Source organism: Phytophthora infestans, genomic scaffold (genome assembly GCF_000142945.1).
Source record: "Phytophthora infestans T30-4 supercont1.33 genomic scaffold, whole genome shotgun sequence".
Classification (NCBI taxonomy): domain Eukaryota; phylum Oomycota; class Peronosporomycetes; order Peronosporales; family Peronosporaceae; genus Phytophthora; species Phytophthora infestans.
In genome coordinates, this window is record NW_003303726.1 from 1,461,475 (window position 1) to 1,484,455 (window position 22,981).

Genomic DNA, 22,981 nt, shown 5'->3' on the forward strand with positions numbered 1-22,981 from the left:
CTAAGAAGAGGTCAGCCCCAGAGCTCTCCTCGGGAGGCCAATACCCTCTTGAGTTGATGGCAGCTCCCTGGCTGACGGGTGCCGCCACCGAACCCCCACGCACACGCTGGGCAGCTTGGAAATCCTCCTGCTGCTGGTCGAGGTCATTCGAGACCTCCCGGGGCTCAACAATGGCACCCTCCTCTTCCTCTTCTTCCTCCTTCTCCTCCTCTTCATCCGAGGAGCCGAAGAGACTCTGATAGGAGCGTCGAGTCTCCTTCTCCTCGCGGAGTGGAGACTTAGAGGCGGTACGCTTCTTTGAGGGCTTGGCGCCTTCGGCTTTAGAGGCCTTAGCGCGCGCAAGACCCTCGGCAAGCGAGAGACGTTTGCGAGGACTCCCTTCCTCATCGCCACCGGCTTTGGGAGTGCCCTTAGCCTTAACGGCCGGACTCTCAGAGCGCACAGAGGTCCTGGGACTGTGATCACCGTGATCACTAGCGGACGACTGCACGCTGTCTTCTTTGTGCTCACTGGGCACTGGGCTGTGCCCTCCCACAGAGCCCGCAGGAGCATCATGAGTGCTCTCGAACTCGGCATCGTCCTCACTGCCCGAGTTGAACTCATGTTCTACGAACCGAGGGTTCGGACGATTGTCTGAAGACGAGGGCGACGGACTGCGGCGCCTGCTTGCGCGCTTGTCCGCAGCCGCGTCACCCGAGGATCCGATCGCCTCGGAGGCCACCTGAGTAGCCTCCTTGAGTGCAGAGCCTTTGCCGTGAGGCTTAGTGCTCTTGGCCTGCGCCTTACCGGCTGCAGCCTTGGAGCGTGTCTTAGCACCGCTCTTAGCAGTGCCACGAGGCATGTTAACGGTCGAAGTGGAGACCTTGACGAAGAGCGCACAGGTTGCTGCTCGAGGCTCTAACTGTAAAGTGAGCCTCCGCCGCGCTCGCGCGCCCGAGTCGATGGTTTTCGACTTTGAGAATGAGAGTTTGTGACGAACATCTCTTCATTCTGATTGGTCGGTAAACCGATCCTAAGTGGGGGAGGATGTAACGGGGTACGTAGCACTAAGAGTACCCTGGTTACATGAAGTGTGACACTTCACACTTCAGGAGTATGACATGTCATACTCCGGGATATTTGGTACAAGGTACCAAGGTCATTCAAAACCAACCATTGGTTAAATGACATTGCATTTCTATAGGTAACTGATAGTTTGTATTAACCACAAACTTAACCTACCTATAAATATACTCAGTTTACAATCTACCTTATTTAGGTCACTTCCCTCTCTTTAATTAAAGAGGGGACCTGTGAACTGCCGTTCACTGAGAGTTTGTATACTCTCGGAAGATAACTTCCTCTAGCGCAAGGTGCTGTGTGACCCCGTCACACTACTCAATTACAATGATCCAAAGGCGTGACCGTACTAAGCTAGCGCTTCTCCACCGTATGGTGTGCCCTACCTCGCTCAAAGAGCCCCCATCATCGTGGCTGAAAAGTTGACCGGAAGTGGTCGCCTAAGGCTTCGAGTTTTGAAAAATGACAGAATATGTAAAAATGAGTACTAGCATTCATTTATATCGGAAAAACGATGGGTCAAAGGGGTTTAGGCCTAAGCTAAAACCAGCTGTAATTGTTATTAAAGAGCTGGAATGTCTCAACCAGCTTTATTCCGCTAAGAAACACAAAAAATGACATCCAGCATGATATTGTACATATTTTCAAACAAGCTGGATTTGCCCCTGCAAACCGAACATGGCCTTAATTTTTTTATAGACCCACCACTTTACGATTTATGAGCACACGTATTGTGTCAATTTTTAACAATCGCATAACGTTATTTTGAATTTGACCGACAACAATGGCGACTGAAGTATCGCGGCTGCTCGTGCTCGGCACCGACAAAGACAGCAATGGCGCTGTGATCTCTAAGCTGCGTGCGCTATGCGGTGACGAGGGCGCAAACGCCGCCGCACCGGGCGTAATGCTGCTGAACCTCCAGACCAAATACTACCGAGCACTTGTGGAGCTGCATGTACACCATGTACGCGATAATTCGCCAGAGCCTGCGCTACAGCACGAGCTGCATGACTACGAGGCAATTATATGTGTCGTAGATGCCGGAAAACGCGAGAGCTTCCTGCACGTGCAGCAGTTTGCACAGCGTATCGTGGACACCCTGCCATACGACGTGTGTCTACTGGCTGCAAGTACGTCATCTGCTACTACAGAGAGCACGAAGAAGATGGAGACCTGGTGCCAAGATATCGGCTTCGAGTTCGTCGACCTAGATGCAGGGAATGCTACCAGTGAAGACAGCGTTATTGATGAAAAATTAGGCATAGAGCGCGTGCTGGAAGCCCTGCAATGCAATATGTGGAGATCCATGGAGATGAATCCTCCGAAGGTGGAGAGTGCAAAAGAGACGGAAGTGACGGAGGCAGCGGAGACAGACGAGAACCAGAAGAAGAATAAGGTGAATGAACAGGGCGATGCGACGGATGATACAAAGCTCCAGGCATTGCTACAAGCACTGGAGATCGCTGGTGACGGGACGGTACGTGGAGCTGCAGAGGAGAAAGGTGACGAGGATGACATCGATATGGCCCAATTCAGTGCGCTGATCTCGGAGGTTCGCAATGTACGCGACAAAGGCGAGTCCCTCACAGATGAGCAACGTCGTGAGCGTGCTGCGGAGGTGGCCATGAAGCTCTGGAACCTCCTTGGCGATGACAGCGATGGTGACGAAGATTAGGCTTATAATTGGTCAAAATAATGCAAAGAACTTTGAATAAGACGTTGTCATTGGTTGAAAGTGAAAATGAAGATACTCATTGGTGGCCGAAGCATTTCGAGACCATGGCTGACGCACAGAGTGAAGTGAACCTCGTGGATCTGTCGCTAGAGCAGCTCAATGCGCTCAAGGGCCAGCTAGAGAAGGAGACACAGCAGCTTACGGTGTCGTACGGAGGTCTACGTGAGGCCCAGTCGCGATTTACCGAGTCCAAGGAGGCGCTCAAGAGCATGGCGGCTGCTGACCTGAACAAGGAGGTGCTGGTGCCCCTCACGGCGTCCATGTTTGTTCCTGGCAAGCTGGCAAACAAAGAAGAAGTACTAGTGGACGTGGGTACCGGATACTTTGTGGAGCAGTCAGTTGAGAAGGCTGAGCAGTTCATGGACCGGAAAGTTGAGTTCTTGCAGAGCAACACGGAGCAGCTCAAGACGGTCATCGACGGCAAGCGTAACATGCTTGAGGCTGTGCTTATGATCATGCAACAGAAGATGCAGGAGGCGCAGCGCCAGTAGACGTCATACAGACCAGCGCATTACGATAAATAGCCCAGAAACAGAGTGTGTCCATCTTTGTCCTTCTCCAGCTCTATACTCAACAGCAATTGTACTCGCCGTCTATTTGTCATAAGCACAGCGCAACAACAACTTTTCATATTCCCAATCACCGCAACACTTGTGTAGGATATCATTATTAGGCATAATTCTCATGGCTAATGGCTGCTCTGCCGTCTTGGCTACAGGAGACTGTAATGCTGCATCTACAGTGACCCCGCGAGCGTCAATTACTGTTCTCTGTACCCACGAATGTCTTGTATTGCAGTCTGATATGATCCCACCCGCTATTGTCTTGAATATATCGCTGGAGTATCTTGTCTTGGCTACTTGGGTCGGTCAATAAATATGCACGAGTCCGTAGGAAAGCGTCCAGAAGAGGATGAAGGACAGCGCCTGGGACATGACCCCCGCGAAGATGAAGCTAAAGGCATTCGTGTTGAAGTAAACCTTGACGTCCATGCCGAGCTTGACGACCCAGATCGAGGCAGCGGTGAACACGTAGGCAGCAGCCAAGAAAACGAAGCCTTGCAAGCCCGTCATGCCTGTGATTCCCGCGATGCAGCCAGCAATGACGCACATGGATGTGTGCACGTACTCGACAGCCTTCTCGTTGTTCTTCATGTTCTCCATGGAGAAGAACTCCACCTTCTTGTCCTGCAGCGCCTCCATATTTCCTCAAAAGGGGATTGTCACTAAGTTCGGGTTAAATTCGGTTTGATGTATCTTACGTAAAATGAAATTGGCGGCCATTTTGAACATCCAAATACTGAGCCGTTTGAATTTGCTACGAAATTCAAACAGAGTGTAAACTTCCACCTTGGAGTCAAGAGCTCCTACAGTGTAGGTCGCCGCTTGCCTAACTTCACCAAGTCACTTTACTTGACTTACAGTTACGCTTGTGATCGCTCGAAAAGCTGGTATGCAACTGTGCAATTGACAATGGCTGTTTGTCGGCAACTGATGCCAGCGCTGTTGTTGCTGCAGATATGACAGGACAGATACGTTCGAAGGTGGCACCGCGTAGGTCGTGGCAGTCCGTGACAGGCTTGCTGCTCCATAGCCGTACGCTTCATAGTACGCTAGTGACGATGGAGCACCAGGACAACGTCGCTCGCTTGATCAGCGAGATGCCGCGTGCGCGTAGCCCTCGACGACGAACCCAAGAGATCCAGCACGCCCCACACGCTGCTCCAATGATAAAGCCTCTCGCTAAGCCGTTAGTGTTTAGGAAGACGAAGCGCGAACTAGAGAGAGAGCAGCAGCAAGCACAAGCACGAAAACGACTTGAGCGGATGGAGAGAGACCCGAGAGAGTATCAAACGTTCGCGCCCCAAGTGTGCACGTGTGTTGGAGTGGAGCTCTCGAAGGACATCGGATTCTCTTAAATCAAGACCTGCAGACCTGCACGCGCAGTCTCGTCGTCGACTGTTTTAAACTCACCGGCTTTGATGCGACCGAAGGATCCAAGTGCATTTCGTTTTGACGTTGAAGCACGTGAGCGCACGGGCTCACACAAACTTTGAAGTACGGAGCGCGAGACTGCCTCAGTAGTCACACGCATGCTCGATAATAATGACCGTACAATAAATTGAGAAACATTGCAGAACTATTTTTTTCTTTCGGGGGCAGATTCTGCATAATAGCTCACCCCTGTTGTCGAGCGTACTTCCAAGGATTGTCGAGATGTCGAAACTCGTCACTTGGTTGCGAACTTAACAGTACTAAGTTCGCATTTTCAGCAGAGAAGGCTTCCTATTGAGATCGCCAATATGGGGCTTGAAGAGCTGGTGGTGACAGGCGCGTACGTCTCTGGGGCAGTGTGCATCGTGCTGTTTACGCTGACTATCAGCTGGCTAGTGGTGTGGAAGTGCGTGCTGGCCAAGATGCCATTCATCCAGGAGCTTTTCGACTTGAAGCCCAAGAAGTCATCAGCACATGACGAAAAGTCCATCTCGTTCCAAGATCGATACCAAGCCTACAAACGGGTGTGTCTATGTATCTACGGCTTCAGTATCATCTCTACTAACACGGCAATTGATTCGTATCCTATTTTTTTTTATGTAGAAGCGGCATGCGACGAGAATTTCTTAGAGAGGAGGAGACCCGAGCAGCTAAGCATCACAGCCATCGCTCACGAATAAACTATTGACTTCATTTCCTTGTGTACTCTACCTCACAAGCCACTTGCCTCCTGCTCCTTCCGCAGTATCGTTGTTCTGTTGCAATTGACGTACCATTTCCAAGTACTCGTTGGAGCTTTCGCTTGAAGTGGGCAAGCGGTTGCCACCGGTACCGATTTGCACCTCCGCTGCCTTCCTCTTCTGCGCTGCTAAAGCCATCCTATCCTCCAGTGAGAGCATCGCCGATGCAGATTGCGCCTCTTTAGCTTCAGTCCGAGACTTGGCCAACGCTTCCTCTCGCTTTCTGCGGATCTCCTCATCGTCTCCTCCTGATTGGTTCGCGGCGCCGTATTTGCGCTCTGCTGTCTCTGGGTCCCATTCACGTAGTGCATCTAGTGTCGGCCTCTTCACTCGAGCCTGCAGCTCCGGCGGCAGCTCCCAATAGCTCCGTCCTAGCGCCATATTGAAATAATACGTTCGCTGAACACCAAGAATTGGAGGAGAGTATGTAGACAATTAGCACATTACGACGACGACAGTATACTGAGTCGTATATGGAGTAATCACACGGGCTTACCCCGCTCTTTGGGTCTACGTGTTCCGTCCAGAAGCCTGTCTTCTTGGGTGTCTCCATCTCTCGAGTTAGAAAAAAAGTGATTTGTTTATTGCGAACTTAAGCAGCAAACATGCGAACTTAGCGCGGTGGCGATGGCGGCGGTCCGCCGAAGTAGTTCCACACTGCTACCTGTCGGTCCCAGGAGCACGAAGCTACCAAACCATCTACGAAGAGACTGAAGTCGAAGCCGAACACGAATTCGCTGTGGTGCTGCGCGTTCTGGAGCCGTGGATATGGCGATTTGGTGTTCCAGACCCCGACCGACATGTCATACGACACCGAGGCGATCACGTCTGGATCATGCGGCGAGCACTTGATCCTCTTTACAGCGTAGCTGTGTCCTGGTAGCATCCTCACCTCACGCGTCGGATTTCGAATGTCCTGAAGTGATAATATAGCTATTAAATAGACACGTTACCACCGGAGTTCCGACAGGGGAGCGTACCCAGATCTTGATACTGCAATCAGCTGATCCAGAGACTACTTCGAACTGGTTATACTTGTTCCAGTCCAGAGCGAGCGCTTCGTTGCCATGAGCTGCGATGGTTGTAACGGAACGTGCACTGTTGAGGTCCCAGATCTTGACAGTGCCGTCTCCGGAGCACGATGCGATCAACGAGTTATTTTGCGTGTTCCACACTGCATTATACACTGCACTAGAGTGTTCTGCCAGCGTCAAGATCGAGTGGGCTATCTCGGGCGTCCAAACCTTCACTGTGCCGTCCCATGACGCCGATGCGAATGAGTCTTTCGAAACCAAGTTCCAATTCACCCCTGACACTTCCTGCTTATGCTCGTGATAGTTCTGGATCGGGAACTCATCACGTGTCTGCAAGTGCCAGAGCTTCACAGACCCATCAGCGCACGAGCTCACGAGCTGCTGTCCGTGGTTCTCGCTCCACGCACAATCGTAGACACCTTGCGGTGTGTCAAAAACTCGGATCTAGCAGATCAGCATCAATAAAATGGGATGTTCTCCTTATTTTTCACAATAATATCTCACTCACCGGTGCCAAACCTCCAGCTGGGAGCATCTCGTACACATGCTTTCGGCCATTGCCCACGATGCCGAAGTATTGCGCTGTTCCGACTGCCACCAAATTGTCCACAAACGGGCTGAACTCCACCTGAATAAGCAACAAATTTAGAGTGAGAAAGAGCGCCATCTCAAGCGCATAATTGCGCATTAGCGGTTGTATCGTGCGTACTGCGTAGCCGTGGAGTTCAGTCTGCGTCTGCCGCGGCTGGAGGAACATGTCGAATTGGTATCAGCGTCGACGCAAGCTCATCATGTAACTTGGTGTGGCGCACATAACTTCTATAAGCTCAAGTCATTTGCTGTAATAAAATATAAAATATTTTGAAAATTAGACCTGATGCTCAATAAGCTCAGTTCGAAAAAAAGAGAAGTATGGTGCGCCTAGCGCTCCAGCTCCTAGCGGTCACTACGGGGATACAAGCAGTCAAATGGTAATTTTCTTACTTGTATCAAGTTCTACGTCATTTTGGCCCTCTGTAGCCACCGTTTTTGTAGTGTATAGCTGCATACCGCCGATGTTACATCCATTCTAACGTCCTCATCGACTGGTTATCATAGCTTGGAGCTCTCTAACCAGCAACTGACGAACATCACTTCAAATGGAAGCAGCTTCACGTTCTATAGTGACGATGCACTCGTCACCACAGTGTCGGCATCCGCTCTGTCCCAGGAATCGCGTCTCCAACTGCAGAACAACTCACTAATCAGCATTCCCGCGGCACTTTTCCAAGCAGCCTATAACGTTACTTCCATGTGCGTTCCTACGCTGCTATGTGGTCTTTATTGTGGTGATCAGAGCTGTAATTACTCAAAAATTCATGCAGAGATATCTCCAACAACCCGTTGACCAAGCTGGACGCGGGATCTTTCGACAATATGCCGAACCTGCAGAGCATTTTGTACGTGTGTTTCTGGTTTAAATTATTGAAATATCTCTTCTTATATGTTACATTGATACAGCTGTACAAACACGAATGTTACAGTGCTACCAAACGGTCTTGTGAGCAACTGCCCGCTGCTGAACACCGTGTCATTCAACCAGAGCACTATTACTGACATCGAGACTCAAGCATTGACTAACTTGACCGCATTACACACACTGGATCTGAGCTACAATGAGCTCGAGAGCATTCCTAGTACAGTATTCACGGTATCTTCATCGTGGAAGGCTCTAGATTTCTCGCATAACGGTATTATGGAAGTGCCGTCTGGAATTCGACAAGCTGCTGCTGAAGGCTACATGTAAGCTGAGTATATTGAGGTGAAAGCTTCGTACTCGTCTGACTGAGTATTTTATGCTGCGAGTGCAGCTCCTTCAACTACAACGCATTGGTAGAGATCGAAGCGGGTGCTTTTGCTGACGCCTCGCAAATCTACGAACTCCGACTCGCATCCAACGCCATTTTCACTGTTCATTCTAGAGCATTTGCAGGGATGTCAGCGCTTCGAAACCTGTAAGTGAATTGTACTAATGTTTTATGTTTTTTTATTGAATTAGTAAAATATCTAACTTTTTTTATTAGGAATCTGAGCGACAACGTCATTTCCGTCATCGATGAAGACGCATTTGCAGATGTCAACGGGCTCCAGGAACTCCGCCTGGACTTCAATAACATTCATCGGCTGACACTGTCGTCTGTACCGACGAACTTGGAGCGCTTAGAGCTGCAAAACAACCTCATAGACCTCATGCCTGACTTCCCGGACGACTTCGAGGCATCGCATCTGGTCTATCTGTACGTACGGTGCTGCAGTGGTCGGACCTTTGTTTAACTGATGTAACATTTTATGCATATTCAGAAATATGAGCCGCAACTACTTGTGGTCCATTTCGACAAATGATGCGCTCACTCCATACACCAGCCTCGTGACCTTGTAAGCCGTGCTTGCATTATTTCTTAAACATTTTATTGTTGTTTACTAATGACATTTGCATGGAATGCTACAGAGATCTAAGTAACAACCGCTTGGTCAGCTTCAGTGCCGCTGTGTTCGACCCCATCATGTCGACTATCGAGTCAATGTACGTAACAATTGTAACTTTCTAGTAACATATTGAAAACTTATCTTTCTCCACGTAAAGGAACTTCGACTCCAACCTCATCACGTCCATTCCCAGCACCAACTTCATCGCATTAGTAAAAAAGCTCCTCACTAACGTGTACGTAAATGTTTTATTTTTTCTCTACCACGTTTTTTGTCACTAATGGTGTTGATTGCAGCACGCTACTAAATAATCCTGGTATTGGCTGGTTTGCTGACGTGGATATGCGCAACGACTGTCCCAAAGGCAGTGTCTTCGAAGAGCTCTCTCTGTCTTCAGACTCTACCTCAGCTGGTAGCGTGGATCTCTACGGCTGTATCCAGTGTGTCGCAGGCACGTTCCACGACAACTCAAGTGGCAGCTGTGTGGCGTGTACGGAAGTCTGTTCCCGTGCGTATTCGGAACAAGACGGCGCCATTGGGTGTCTGTATTGCCCGTACTCGTCCGACTTGGAGCCCGATCGTACCGAGTGCAGAGACTTTGAGTGTAACACTTTATGTTGGCTTACCTTGTCCATGGGGATCGCGATCCCAGGGATCATTTTCAGTAGTAAATTACTGCTCTATCTCATCATGAAGAGCTCGAAACGAACGCGTAAAATGGACATCAAGGAGCAAGAAGCCATGAATGATTGGCGTATGGGTCTCATGATGCACCAACTGGCTGAGCCAATCAGTCCAAGTGACTCGTTATTGGACGATGAGCTCGACGAAGAAGCCTCGGATCGTGGAGAAACCCCGTTCCGTATCTATGACCTTCCGGAAGAAACCAAAGACTTGGTACTAAGTACGTTGCGGGATTATTTCCAGATCCGCAAGGAGAAGCGATGGCAAGCGCTTCCTGTGGACGAACAAGAAGCCACAAGGGAATGGCAGGAGGTCGAGTGGGAAACGTTCCACATGCATCGTATTCTCAGTCGCAGCTATCATGGCGAAGTGTTTCTAGGGGATTACTGTGGGACGCAGGTGGTTGTCAAGCGTATGATGACGTTACGGTTCGAAGTCAAGGAGCTGGCAGATACGATCAAAGACGTCGAGTTAGTGGGCTCTCTGCATCATCCGAATATCGTCACGTGTCTCGGGACCATGTGGTCGGATCCGGAACATTTGTGTGTCATTTCGGAATATGTCAAAGGTGGAGACTTGACTGTAGTACTGGAAGTTGACGGCTTGGATCGACCCAATCGAAACAATTCATCGCTATCCCTTCTGTCAGCGTCTTCAGCTGATAGCGATCGGAAGCGCTCGATCTTCGCTGCTAACGGGATGTCCAAGACATCGTTGACAACGCGGTTCCAAATGGCTCTGGATATCTGTAAAGCTCTCGTGTATATGCACAACAAAGGCGTCTCTCATAGTGATCTACGTAGTCGAAATGTGATGGTGACGGAGCTGTTTCATTGCAAACTTGGCGACGTGCGTCATCACTGTCGGGACGATACCCACCATGCCACATTTGTGCTGCTAGTGGAAAGCACAGCACAGCAAAGTTCAGACTCGGAGGAAGAGGGTGAAGACGTTCGCTTCCTTCAACCGGAGAGCAGAAACTCGCAAGATAAAGGCCCGACGCTACCGCTAGTCGCCCCTGAAGTGCTGCACCACAACTCGAGACATCTCCACGCTGACATTTACAGTGTTGGTATTTTACTTCTGGAACTTTGGTTCCACGCTCATATTTTCTTCCAGAACGACCGACCGAATAACGAGTTCGAAGTCCGGAATCAAACCAAGAATCTGCGCCTTAGTATTGATGATCGAGACGGGGCAAAGAAGCGCTTTCAAGTCGCTACGCTACCCAGAACAGCGAGTGCTCTGCAGAAGAATAAGGAGCATAATGCTGCCATGCATCACTTTATGAGCAAGTTACGCATGTTAGCGAACATCGGAGGCACCGACGTAGAAGGGGACAAAAGTAGTTTCGGCACGACGTCAACGACTTCTGCTGCGTCGCTAACTGTATCGCTATCATCTTCAAGCGCCATAGTCGACAAACTGTCGAAAGCGATTGAAGATTGTCTCCAAAGCGACCCGAAAAAGCGACCAACTGCCAAGAAACTCGTGGATCTGTTTCAATACTTCCTCAAGGAGATAAACGCAGCATAACCGAGGAATAGAGAGGTGTAGCATGTTCATTTATTTACACCAGACTATCACTTTAATGTTATGCTGCTGCAGTGTTTGACAATCAGATACACAAGGCATGTCCCCGCTTGGGACGGGCGATGATGTCTGAGATATTTACTTACTGTCGGGCTCGATGTTCACTTTCGATTTCGCCTCGAACCTCCGAGAAGCTTCAAGAAGTTTCAAAACTCTTCAAAGCTTTTTTTTTTTTTACCAGAACGCTTCAGTTCCAAAAGAGATTCGTCGCACGCAGTCTACTTACTCCGCAAGATGTCGTTCTGGCCGTGTAACTCGTCGAGTAATGAAGGCTTGGTCAGTAACTTGAAGCGTACGAATGTCGTCCGCTCCGACGCGGTGTTCAACGCGATGGTCAAGACAGACCGTGCCAAGTATTTGGCACAGATTGAGACTCCGGATGGAGGACATGTGGGGGAATTGGCAGCGTACCAAGACGTGCCTCACCCTATCGGCTTCCACCAGACTATTTCAGCGCCACATATGCATGCCCACGCGATGGAACTGGGCTATGCAGCGATCAAGGACGTACGTCATCCACGGATTCTCGACGTTGGGGCTGGTTCGGGGTATCTAACAGCGTGTCTTGGTCGGATGGTGGAAGACAATGGACACGTCTTCGGACTGGAGATCGTTCCTGGACTCGCGCAGTTCGCTAAGAAGAACATCCAGACAGCTGACGGAGACTTAGTCGACCGAGGTGTCGTGTCTGTGCGCTGCCACAATGGGTGGGACGGTCTTCCGAACGAAGCTCCGTTCCACTACATCCACGTCGGAGCTGCTGCTGAATCTCCGCCTCAGGCTTTGATGGACCAACTCGCAGACGGCGGACGCATGGTGCTGCCTGTGGACGAACCTCGCGGTGGCCAAGTATTAGTGGAGATCACAAGACATGGTACCAACTTCTCACAACGTCGATTGTTCGGCGTGTGCTACGTGCCACTCGTCCGCGAACGTGAACGCAAGCTCAGCTGAGAACAAGTTGAAGTTCTAGTACCGTAGTTTGAAAAAGTTTTGACCTTCATTACTGCATACCTCAAAAAGAATCAACCACAACTTCAACTTGAGAGTTTCATTCTAATCTCTTGTTTTAATCATGCGTATCTTAGGAGAGAAACGCAACTCAGCGGCATTTTTTAATCGTCCTCGTATATTTAAGGAGGCGGTCACTCCTTACCTTAGTTTGCCATTGCCAAAAACCCGTGCTACTAGCAAAAGTTGTGAAGCTCCCATTATTCCCGTTGAAAGAGAGATCATTGGAGTAATGTTACCGCGTTGGGCGTGCAACTCGGCAAATAACGATGGACTAGTTTTGAACCTGCAAAAAACCGGTATTATACGTTCCACCGCTGTATTCGACGCCATGAAACGCACAGATCGCGCTCTGTTCGTCCCTCCATTTGTACAGGATGGATCATACCAAGACTCACCATGCCCCATCAGCTTCAACCAGACCATATCAGCTCCACACATGGTAAGCTAAGCTACTTATTCCAAGGTTGAAATGTTAAAGTTGACCGTAGTTGTGTCTGTAGCACGCTCACGTATTGGAACTTGCTCACGCCACTTGTACTGACGTGCTCAAGCCTCAAGTACTGGACGTAGGTGCTGGGTCTGGTTACCTGACGGCTGCACTAGCTCATCTTGTAGAAGGCGCTGGTGGTCGCGTATTTGGACTCGAGCTGCTGCCTGGGCTAGCTCAATCTGCTCGTAAGAACGAGTTGAGCGCGGCCCCTGACCTCATCAAGACTGGTGTGCTGTCGTTACAGTGCAATAACGGCTGGTTTGGACTGCCAGCTGAAGCTCCTTTCAACTTCATTTTCGTCGGCGCTGCCGTCTCCTCCCCTCCGCAAGCGTTGATGGACCAGATAGCCGATGGTGGACAGCTTGTAATCCCTGTGGACGACCCACGTGGAGGCCAAGCTCTCGTAAGCGTCACACGACGTGGCTCCAGTTTCATCCACCGTAAACTCATGCCGGCTTGCTTCGTCCCGCTCGCTCGACAAGAAATTCACAACAAGCGACGTGGAGTCACTACACCTTTGCCAATCCTAACTAGACGCAAAAGTGTACCCCTTTCGATAAATCAAAGCTTAAAAAAAGTCGAGGTTTTTTTCTTCTGTCACACTGTGCGATTGTTTTAGGACGTCAATATTCTATTATCAGATTTAATCAGATGCAGTAATTGTATTAAAATATAGCTGGAAATCCTTTGAAATATATCTTTACTTACCAAGATACTCCAGGTTTAATACCTGGAATAGTCACGTGAGCACAACTTCGCCAGCTTCTCTTGCTGGGCCTCTGTCACATGTGCTAGCCAAAATACCTGGCCAATACCTGGTCATGATGAAGAGCACAATCGCTCTTCATCATGACCAGGTATTGGCCAGGTTGTATGCAGAAATGGAGTCATACCAGTGGACATACATCTGCACGCGTGGATGGCATCCTCGAGAGAGATCAGCGGGGAAAAGACCTACACATCGTGTGGGTCGTACATACTGCCCGTGTCAGTTGCTGGCCCAAGTAGCACGCCGTGAGGATGGCAAGTGAGGCATCAGTATCAACCGCGAAGTCTACAGCCACAACCATGGTGTGACAGCGAAAAGCTACAGTAATTACCCAGGAGATATCGGAAGCATCAACGTTAATACCAGGTATTTGGAATAGTGTGCTAGTGCGTTTAGCTTGTACAGTTACACTCATATGAATCCCAGCCACCAAGTTACACCAGCCGACGTGAGGAATCCCATAGCTCGTCTTCGGAAGAATGGTGCGTCAATGAATGAAATTGTATGTAATGCGTGGTGTGTACATGGACCCAGCTGTCAGACGACTATGCCGTTGCAGATATAAATAGGTTGTTTTTTATACATAAAAAAGAACATATATTAAACCGATTTTTTTGCTTATTTTTGCCGTCATGTTTTTTTTGGGTAATACTCGTTGTTACCCCTGCTTGCATTTCTGCTCCATCTCCAGCGCTGCTGCACCCAGTCTCAGCTCTTTAATCGTCGTCTACGTTGGGGAAGAGAATGTTGTCGTCGATGTCCAAAGGAGTTGACTCTAAAGACAAAGCAGCCTCTAAGATTTCTTGTTCCATCAACTCCGCTTCAGTTAGAACTTCGGCAATACCTTCTTCGGCGCCTGCTGTTTCGACCTCGTCGGCTGGTTCACGAGCTTCTCCACTGTCAAGACGTGCATCCCCACCTCCACTTTGTAGACCCGCCTTCATCACAAAGTCCGAGACCATGTGCTGCTCAAAACGTTGTCGTTGTAGAGGTGCCTCCATCGTCGCGACGGCAGCGTTGTGAGCTACGGCAGCCTGCTCCTCGACCAACCCCGCTCTAAGACGGTTTCTCGCAGAAGAGTGGATACGCTTCCCCACCTTATGCTGACGCTCTACACCAGCCGTCGATGCTGGAGACGTGTAGACCTTCACTAACAATTCCGCCAGACCAGGAAATTTGCTTCGTCCTTGCGTCCAGATCTTTTGCGGGGGGAACTGGGTAATGCTGCTCCACTCAGAAGCAATCTCAGCTTCGGTGGTGCAAAACCGGAGGAAGTCATCAAGAGCTCGACGCTTCTGGTCTTGGTCTTCACGGCATACTAGTTCAATTGCAAAACGGCATTGAGCACAGATATCCCCTTTGCCAAGCTCAATAGGATCTTGTCCGTACAGCTTTGCGACAGCCAAACGAAAAGGATGATAAAACGGGTCGCAGTAGAATGCCAATGCGTGACCTGGGCTCTGAATGCGATTCCATCTGTGGATCAACTTCGTGAGCAGGGCGTCGCCAGGGAAAGTTTCCCGTGCATGGATGAATACATACACAAAACAAGCGTACGCAGTGGACATTGTGGCTGAGTTGCTCTCCATGACGCCGATGCATTTGCAAATGGGATCGAACACTTTGACGTGCCACGATACGTACCCCAAAACTGCGGATCCATGACTATACTTGTAAACTCGCTTGGAAGTTGGTACGAGGGGTCAATGTTGCGCTCCACCTTTTCGTTCATCACAGCGGTCACAACCGCGGTCATCGGTCTCTTGACTTTTGCAAGACGCTGGAACATATAGTTTACACTGCTCCAACGCGATGCAGAGTACAACACCATTGTGTACTGCCGCTGAAGAAAATCGATGCACAGACTCGAAATTTTTTTGTTGAGTAAGCAAGTATTTTTCACAATCTTGCTCAGGTAGACAGCGTTGCGAACAAAAGCTTTTACCCCGGGATTCTTCACGATGTCCTCACAGAAATTGTTGAGCGCATGAGCTCCACATCCGTAAGCAAAGGCAACAGAATTGTGATCTTGCAACGACTTGCGAACAGCACTCATCAAGTTGCAACTATCCGATACGAAAGCGAACACAACTGGACGGTCGAGATAAGTGTGCATGCGAGTGATAGATTCTTCTACCTTCTTAGTCACCTCGGGCTCGCTCTCTTTCTTCAGATCGGCGCGCAAGTACTCGACAAACCATGGTCTTGGATCATGTGCAATGACATTGGACAAACTCCTCTATAGAACATTAGTCGCGCCGTCCACACCAAGCGTAACTGCGGGGGACTCGCGCAACGCTCGCGCCACATCCAGCATGACGTCGTTATAGCAACTTGAAAGGAGTGTCGTAGATAGCTCGGAGGAAGATGGAGGCGACCATGGGAGGTGAAGCAGATCGAAAAAGTTTTTCCAAGCAGTATGATCAAACATACCGAACTCTGCTCCACTTTCGTGCATCGCCCTTGCAAATGATCGATCCAGTGCATCACGCTCGTCCTTGCTATAGTGTGGATACACCTTTGCCTGCAGTTGCTGAGCCATAGATCGAAAAGCTTGGGCTCCTTCTGACTGACGCTCCAAATCCTCCACCAAAACGTTGTCTTCAAGTAGCATGCGCCCCCACCCACGCGATATCTTCTCGCAGTTGATGATATGGCGCTGCATATGTTTCACCATCGCAGACAGGGTCGTAGTGCAGTGATTACACTTCACTCGCCGAGTCTTATACTTCCCCTTGGGATGATCCTTGAAATGAGACCACACACCTTCTTTGCGTACCCGACCCATTGATTGAAGAATCGGAAATGCCCAACGCGAAAGGCAAGAACCGAAGGCACAACCAAGCTTGGTTAGCCAGTCATTTAGTCCACTTGCGACGAGTTCCGAAGGACCATGGTGAAATGGCAACGTTGACAAAAAACCACAAAAAAACCGCAAAAAACATTTTGAGCCGAAATTCGATTTTTTTGCCGAAAAGGTAAAAAAGACCGTTCCATAGTTGCAGAAGTATAATATCTTCAACATGAAGGTGTCACGTAATGTATCAACGGTGCACCAGAGCGCTCGCGGCAACACCGGAGCTATCGCCGTCACATGCGGCCACATGCGTGCGATGTGTGATAAGTTCCCCGAGGTCATTCAAATGGATATGACTTACAAGATTAAAAAGTAAGTGCATCATGTTAATTGTGATCTTATGTATTTTCTAGATTTCCCCCAAAATGATATAGCTTACCGTGTACAATTACCAGCTTATCTCTATGGTTGTAATGGGCCCAACTCCAATTACATAAGTAGGTAGATATTTCTTTAGTTATTACATAAGTAGGTAAAGTGGCACACGGGTAGCGTGTGCCAAGGTGTCATCATCTGATTGGTTGATAGTGAGGAGCCAGACTCACTTATTGACCAATCAGATATAGACATGTGTTTGAGTGGTTCACACGAGGCCAGGGGTAGCCGCCCTGGTCCTAAATAAATCAGAGTTGAATTTGACACAAACCTAAGACTTGGTTGTATTATTGCGAGCTTCCTCCGCATTACAGTGTAAGCTAGTAACGGTATCTCTTACCCCGTTACACCTGGTAGCACTTTGTAGTCCTTCCAACGACCAAGTCTACGATGAGCCAAGTCCAGATCTCCGGGGCGACCCTGGAGCATGCTGCATTCCCCCATCTTACTCGCGTGGAGTGGGAAGCGCTTCACCGCCTCGTGGCGGTGTCCGGAGACGCTGTCGTCGCATCGCTGCTGAGCTCAGCGACGCCCGACCAGCAACGTCTTGCAGCACAAGAGTTCATGAACGCGAGCTCGCCGATGCGAATCGGCGGGTGTCAACTCCCTCGCGTCCATCCCAGAATGACGTCGTCAAGATGGAGACGTCTACGTATTCTGGCGCCGGTGAAACCGGCTTCCGCTAAATCGGTGGTTCCGCGAGATCGACATCGCTATCGCCTCGCGACGCATCGAGGCGTCATCGGCCAAGATGAACTTCCTCCTCTCCCGGTTAACCGAAAAGGCCAAAGAATGGGCCCTTGGGAAGCTGGTTGTCGACCCCGAGGCTTTCCCGACTCTGGAAACTCTCCAGAGCGACTTGCGCCTCGCGTTCGAGCCCCCGCAAGATGAGTCTCGCGTTCGCGCAGAGTTCTTCGCTCTGCGGCAAGGGCAGATGTCCATGCGTGATTACGTCCAGAAGACGCGACATCTGGCGTCATGCATCGTGACCAAGCCAATCGACATGGCCTCGCAAGTCCACGTATTTGTGTTCGGCATGCGCGAGGGTATGACCCGCTACTGCCTCACCAGAGCTGAGCCCTCCTCTCTCGAGGAGGCGTTTGCACTCGCGATTCGCGAGGATTACATGGTCGCTGCATCGTACGCCGCAGCCATACCTGCGGAAGCCCGAGAGTCTACCCCCGAGCCCATGGAGATCGACGCCATCAACGCGTCGAGCAATCGACGTCGCGGGTCCTACCGCGGCAGCGCTGGGCGAAGCAATCGCCCCCTCATTTGCTTCCGCTGTGGGAAGAAGGGTCATCGCGCGGCGGAGTGCCGCGCGCCAGCTCCCGTCGTCTCTCACGTCGACGCGGAACACTCCTCGGTCGCTCATTCAAAAAACGACCAGGACCAGTAGGTGCGGGGCGCCCTACTGGCTTTAACGAAGGACCGGGCCCTCCGGTGGCAGCCCAAACTTCGAGCCCTCCCGTGCTCCAAGTACACACCAATGCCACCACTACGCCGGGCGACTCGAGACTGATCATTGTCAGCCTCCACGTCACCGGTGCCCGGCGACCACTGCGCGCGCTCCTTGACTCAGGAGCGACCAACAACTTCTTTCGCGCATCGTGTTTGTCGGTACTTCCCAAGAACGTCCGCGTCCGGAATGGTCCGGGCGAGATCCAAGTCCAACTCGCAGATGGTAAGGCTCGCCGCGTTGCGCGGCGTGACGTGTCTTTGTCGTACACGTTCGACGGCTTCCGTAGCAAGGACAACTTCTTGGTGATCGAGATGAACTACGCGTTTGACTGCATCCTGGGCATCCCTTGGCTTGCGCGATATCAGCCAGAGATTGACTGGCTGGCCCAATCAGTCAAGCGTCGACGTGGATTCGACGTGAGCGAGGTCTTCACACACCTCTTGGTGGCGCCAAGAGACTGGCCCCACGTCACAGTCGTAGACAAAACAGCAACGACACAAGCAGTGCACAGAGCGAGCGATGGCCCTCTCTGCATGGCTTGTGCTACGTTGTTGGACGAAGAGCCCTCGCGGTTTCGCGAGGTAGATGATGAGGTGGTTGAGCGGCGGCTCCCACAGTACAAGACGGTGGTCGAGCAGGGGCTCCCACAACACGAGATGATGGTCGAGCAGGGGCTCCCACAACACGAGACAGTGGTCGAGCAGGGGCTCCCACACAACGAGACGGCGGTAGAGCAGAGGTTCCCGCCGAACGATTCGGCGGTCGAGCACATTAGGCTCCCGTCAAACGATGCCGCGGTAGAGCAGGGGCTCCCGCGTGTTCCCGGCCCGGTCGAGTACGGTCTCCCGCGCCTAGAGGAGGGTGATGCATCGTCGAGTAGCAGTGCGTCAGACTCGAGCGTAAGCTCGAGGAAGTCGAAGAAGAAGTCGAAGCGACGACGCCTTAAACCTCGTCGAGACTACACGACCAGCGATAGCCCGCCGATGGAATCGGTCAGCGCGCTGGAGTACGTGGAAGGAGGCCCGAATCGGTCGCGCAGCATCGCAATCGCGAGCCCGCTGCGCGAAGCGGCGGCGATCACACGCCTTCCAGGCTTGTCCTGGAAGAACTTTCTTCGGGACCTCAAGGCTGGAGACGTCGAGCAAGTATGTTTGGTCACCGAGGCAGTCTCGGTGGATGAGGCAGCAAATGCGGTCGCAACGGACAGTGTACGCTCACGTCCTCTAGGTGCTGAACCTAAGTCTGCTCGAGAGGAACGATTCCAAACGCAGTCTTGGGAGGCCTTGCGGGAGTCAGCGAATCCCGTATACGACACCGCCTGCGAGTACGCCGACGTCTTCCCGGATGAGATCCCCGCCGAGCTACCGGCGGATCGTGGAGTTCAGCATGAGATCGACCTCGCGCCAGGTACGAAGTACTGCGTTACCAGACAATGGCCACTTCCGCGTGGATCAAGGTGAAAGGCGATCGATGACCTCTTCCGAGGGCCGCCGAAAGGCCGGGTCAACGTGCGTGAGAGTACCTCTCCCCATTCCAGTCCCAACGTTCTGTGTGAAGAAAGCCACAGGGGGATAGCGTATCGTTCACGCATTCAACAAGTTGAATGATGCCACCATCCCCGCGCAGACTTCGATCCCTCGGAAGGACATGGTACTGGACTCCATGGCTGGCAGCGTCATCTACAGCGCCATCGACCTGACCGATGGATTCTATCAGATCCTGATGAGAACATCTGATGTACCTCTCACCGCCGTAAGTACACCGAGCGGGATGCTCTGGGAGTGGCTCGTGATGCCACAGGGCCTCAAGAACGCGCCTGCCACCTTCAATCGCATGGTCTCCCATGTGCTTCGCCCGCTTCGAGACTTCGCGCCGACTTACTTCGACGACATCTTCGTGCACAGCCGCGCTGAGGGCAACCTCAGTGCCGTGGACGTAAATCTGAAACACCTGAGACAAGTCTTCCAGGTGATGCGAGAGAACAAGCTCTACGCAAACCTGAAGAAATGTGTCTTCTGCGCACCGGAGATTCCGGTGTTGGGATGCTACGTGAGCAAGAACGGTGTACGCGCGGACCCTGAGAAGGTATCGTCTATCTGTGCTTGGCCAACGCCGACAAGCCCCACTGAGTTGCGTCAGTGGCTTGGTATGGCCAATTACTTGCACAAGTACACGAAGAACTACGCTGGATTGATCCAGCCGCTGTCCTCGCTGCTGAAGAAGGACGTGATCTGGGAGTGGAAATCGGACCACCAAGCTGCATTCGACTCGGTGAAGAAGAGCTTGGCGTCTGCGCCGATACTGAAGCTTGCTGATGACTCAAAGCCATTCCACGTCGTCTGCGACGCGAGCGATTTTGCCATCGGCTGTGCGCTGATGCAGTTCGACGATGACGAACACGAACGCGTTATCAGCTATCAGTCGCGCCAACTGAAGCCAGCCGAGAAGAATTACCCAGTCCACGACAAGGAGCTCCTGGCAATGCGGTACGCTCTGATCAAATTCAGAGTGTACTTGCTCGGTGAACAGTCATTTGCGGTTTACACTGATCACGCATCGCTGCGGACAGCGATGAAGAGCCATCACTTGTCGCAACGGATGGCCCGTTGGCTGTCATTCTTCTCCGAGTACAACTTCGTTGTTCACTACAAGCCGGGCAAGAATAACATTCTCGCCGACGCGCTGTCTCGGCGTCCGGACTACGATCCCCGTGAGGCGCTAGGACATCAGCTCGCTGATGAGGACGACGACGAATGTGCGGTCTGCGTGTCGTCTGGCATCAACTTGACGTTGACCACGCCCACGCTCCCGCTGGGCGACGAGATTGCTACAGCGTACGCTGATGACCCTATATACGGCGCCATCATGAAGCACCTGCGTGCTCCTAGTAGTGACACGCTAAGTGCCCTGTCCAAGACCACGCGGAATCAGATCGATCGATATCGACTGGACGGTAATCTGCTCAAGTACAGCATCGACAGGTTCGATGGACCTCGAGTCGTCGTCCCAAACGACGCTGATCTACGTGCGCGCATAATCCACGAGTATCATGACGCCCCGACTGGAGGACATCTCGGTCGCGAGAAGACGTACGCGGCTCTGTCGAGAGACTTCTATTGACCGCACATGTACAAGTGGGTACGCAAGTGGGTCCGCACATGTGAAACTTGCCAGCGAGTCAAACCGTCTTCGACGTCTCAGGCCCCATTGCGCCCTCTTCCGGCCGCCACGGAAGCCTGGCGCTCCATTTCGATGGACTTCATCTTCGGTCTTCCGCCCGATACAGCCGGGCGCACGGGTGTACTTGTGTTCGTCGATCGTTTCAGCAAAATGGTCCATCTCGTTCCGGTGGCGGCCTCAATCACCGCGGAAGAGTCCGCGGCCCACTTCGTCGACGTGATTTTTCGTCACCACGGCCTGCCGGAGTCTATCGTGTCCGACCGCGACCCGCGGTTTACATCCGCGTTCTGGTCACGCCTCTTCGAGCTCTTGGGAACCAAATTGCTGATGTCAGCTGCGGCACATCCGGAGACGGATGGACAAACAGAACGCGTCAACCGCGTCCTTGAAGACGTTCTCCGCAGCTATGCAACTTCGTACACGAGCTGGAGCTCGTTCCTACCGCTAGCCGAGTTCGCACTCAACAACGCCGAGCACTCCTCGACGGGTATGACGCCGTTCTTCGTGAACAACGCACGCCACCCACGTGTTCCGGCACTTCTCGCCGTGGGTCACCCCACGGATGCTGGCGGCTCCACCCTTGGTGGGGGAGAACCTCCTTCGGTCGACATGGATGCTGAAGCTGCGCTCAGCTCTAGGGACAACGTGTCCGTGTCGTGGTCATCACCGGTACGTGAACCGGTGTCTCAGCACGCACCGGTAGCCTCACCGGTGTCAACAAGCCTGCCGGCGCACTCGACTTCAGGGTTATCTTCGGGTGTAGCCAGTGCGAACGCCCTGACTCGTTCTCCGTCCAAGCAGTCCATCGAGCCTCCTCGGCATACTGCATCTCCGATAACGAGATGGACGTCGCAGAACTTGATCGATCCAGGCCGCAAGATTCGTGAGCAAGAAGTTACCACGGCAAACTATACACCGAAACCCTCGGTGCTTCCTGCCGATCGCTCGGCAGTTGCGGAATTCGTCATGCAAAGGCAATCCATCGCAAGGCTCGTCCGCGACGCACTGCAGAATGCAGTGGACAAGCAAAAGGAACAAGCTGATAAGCACGGTCGAAAGAACGTGAATGTATTCAAGATAGGAGATCGCGTTCTCCTATCGACCGAGGGAATCCGCGCTTCCGCCGTGACCAACCTCGGCGCCAACAAAGTTGCCCCACGCTTCACCGGTCCTTTTCGTGTAACCAAGGCTGTGGGCGACGCCTACACCTTGGACATCCCGTCGTCACTTAGACTCCACCCGACGTTTTACGTCGGGTGACTCAAGCGGTACTTCCCTGCGACGATTCCTGATTCGATCCAGCAGACGGAGCATGCGTCGGGCGACCAGCCCGACGAGCCTGACGCGCCAGAAAGCCGTCAGCCCCTGGTGCCCGCTCTCGCGGACGATCTCCCTGCTGGGCAGAGCCAAGCACATGCGTCTCCAATCCCCGTAGGCGAGATTACAGCTCCCGATTCGACTGACGAAGCTCCGACGCGATCTGCTCAGCCCGCCAGGCACGATCTTCCGCCCGCTCAGCCCCAACC

At 51.8% G+C, this 22,981-nt stretch overlaps 8 protein-coding genes across 8 annotated transcripts; 6 read left to right on the top strand and 2 right to left on the bottom strand.

The window, feature by feature from the left end:
* Positions 1-2,227: 2,227 nt before the first annotated feature.
* Positions 2,228-2,737, top strand: PITG_14987 (uncharacterized protein; the record flags this gene model as incomplete). Its single annotated transcript, XM_002899106.1, has 2 exons — positions 2,228-2,413; positions 2,471-2,737. 2 exons carry the CDS (start codon positions 2,228-2,230, stop codon positions 2,735-2,737), a joined length of 453 nt encoding a protein of 150 aa, XP_002899152.1.
* Positions 2,738-2,841: 104 nt separating this feature from the next.
* On the top strand, positions 2,842-3,387 carry PITG_14988 (prefoldin subunit, putative; the record flags this gene model as incomplete). Its single annotated transcript, XM_002899107.1, has 1 exon — positions 2,842-3,387. One exon carries the CDS (start codon positions 2,842-2,844, stop codon positions 3,286-3,288), a length of 447 nt encoding a protein of 148 aa, XP_002899153.1.
* Positions 3,388-3,666: 279 nt separating this feature from the next.
* On the bottom strand, positions 3,667-3,999 carry PITG_14989 (uncharacterized protein; the record flags this gene model as incomplete). The annotated part of the gene is made up of 1 exon (XM_002899108.1): positions 3,667-3,999. The coding sequence occupies one exon, from the start codon at positions 3,997-3,999 to the stop codon at positions 3,667-3,669; it is 333 nt and encodes a 110-aa protein (XP_002899154.1).
* Positions 4,000-4,148: 149 nt separating this feature from the next.
* PITG_14990 (uncharacterized protein) lies at positions 4,149-4,933 on the top strand (the record flags this gene model as incomplete). Its single annotated transcript, XM_002899109.1, has 2 exons — positions 4,149-4,247; positions 4,315-4,933. The coding sequence occupies one exon, from the start codon at positions 4,419-4,421 to the stop codon at positions 4,713-4,715; it is 297 nt and encodes a 98-aa protein (XP_002899155.1).
* A 132-nt stretch (positions 4,934-5,065) lies between these two features.
* On the bottom strand, positions 5,066-7,322 carry PITG_14991 (peroxisomal targeting signal 2 receptor, putative; the record flags this gene model as incomplete). Its single annotated transcript, XM_002899110.1, has 6 exons — positions 5,066-5,305; positions 5,565-5,930; positions 6,196-6,447; positions 6,512-7,009; positions 7,074-7,193; positions 7,275-7,322. 6 exons carry the CDS (start codon positions 7,320-7,322, stop codon positions 5,066-5,068), a joined length of 1,524 nt encoding a protein of 507 aa, XP_002899156.1.
* A 659-nt stretch (positions 7,323-7,981) lies between these two features.
* On the top strand, positions 7,982-11,251 carry PITG_14992 (protein kinase, putative; the record flags this gene model as incomplete). The annotated part of the gene is made up of 8 exons (XM_002899111.1): positions 7,982-8,004; positions 8,066-8,347; positions 8,416-8,559; positions 8,629-8,841; positions 8,906-8,980; positions 9,054-9,128; positions 9,189-9,266; positions 9,328-11,251. 8 exons carry the CDS (start codon positions 7,982-7,984, stop codon positions 11,249-11,251), a joined length of 2,814 nt encoding a protein of 937 aa, XP_002899157.1.
* Positions 11,252-11,542: 291 nt separating this feature from the next.
* On the top strand, positions 11,543-12,262 carry PITG_14993 (protein-L-isoaspartate O-methyltransferase, putative; the record flags this gene model as incomplete). The annotated part of the gene is made up of 1 exon (XM_002899112.1): positions 11,543-12,262. One exon carries the CDS (start codon positions 11,543-11,545, stop codon positions 12,260-12,262), a length of 720 nt encoding a protein of 239 aa, XP_002899158.1.
* A 456-nt stretch (positions 12,263-12,718) lies between these two features.
* PITG_14994 (uncharacterized protein) lies at positions 12,719-13,539 on the top strand (the record flags this gene model as incomplete). The annotated part of the gene is made up of 3 exons (XM_002899113.1): positions 12,719-12,761; positions 12,893-13,215; positions 13,534-13,539. 3 exons carry the CDS (start codon positions 12,719-12,721, stop codon positions 13,537-13,539), a joined length of 372 nt encoding a protein of 123 aa, XP_002899159.1.
* Between the last annotated feature and the right edge of the window lie 9,442 nt (positions 13,540-22,981).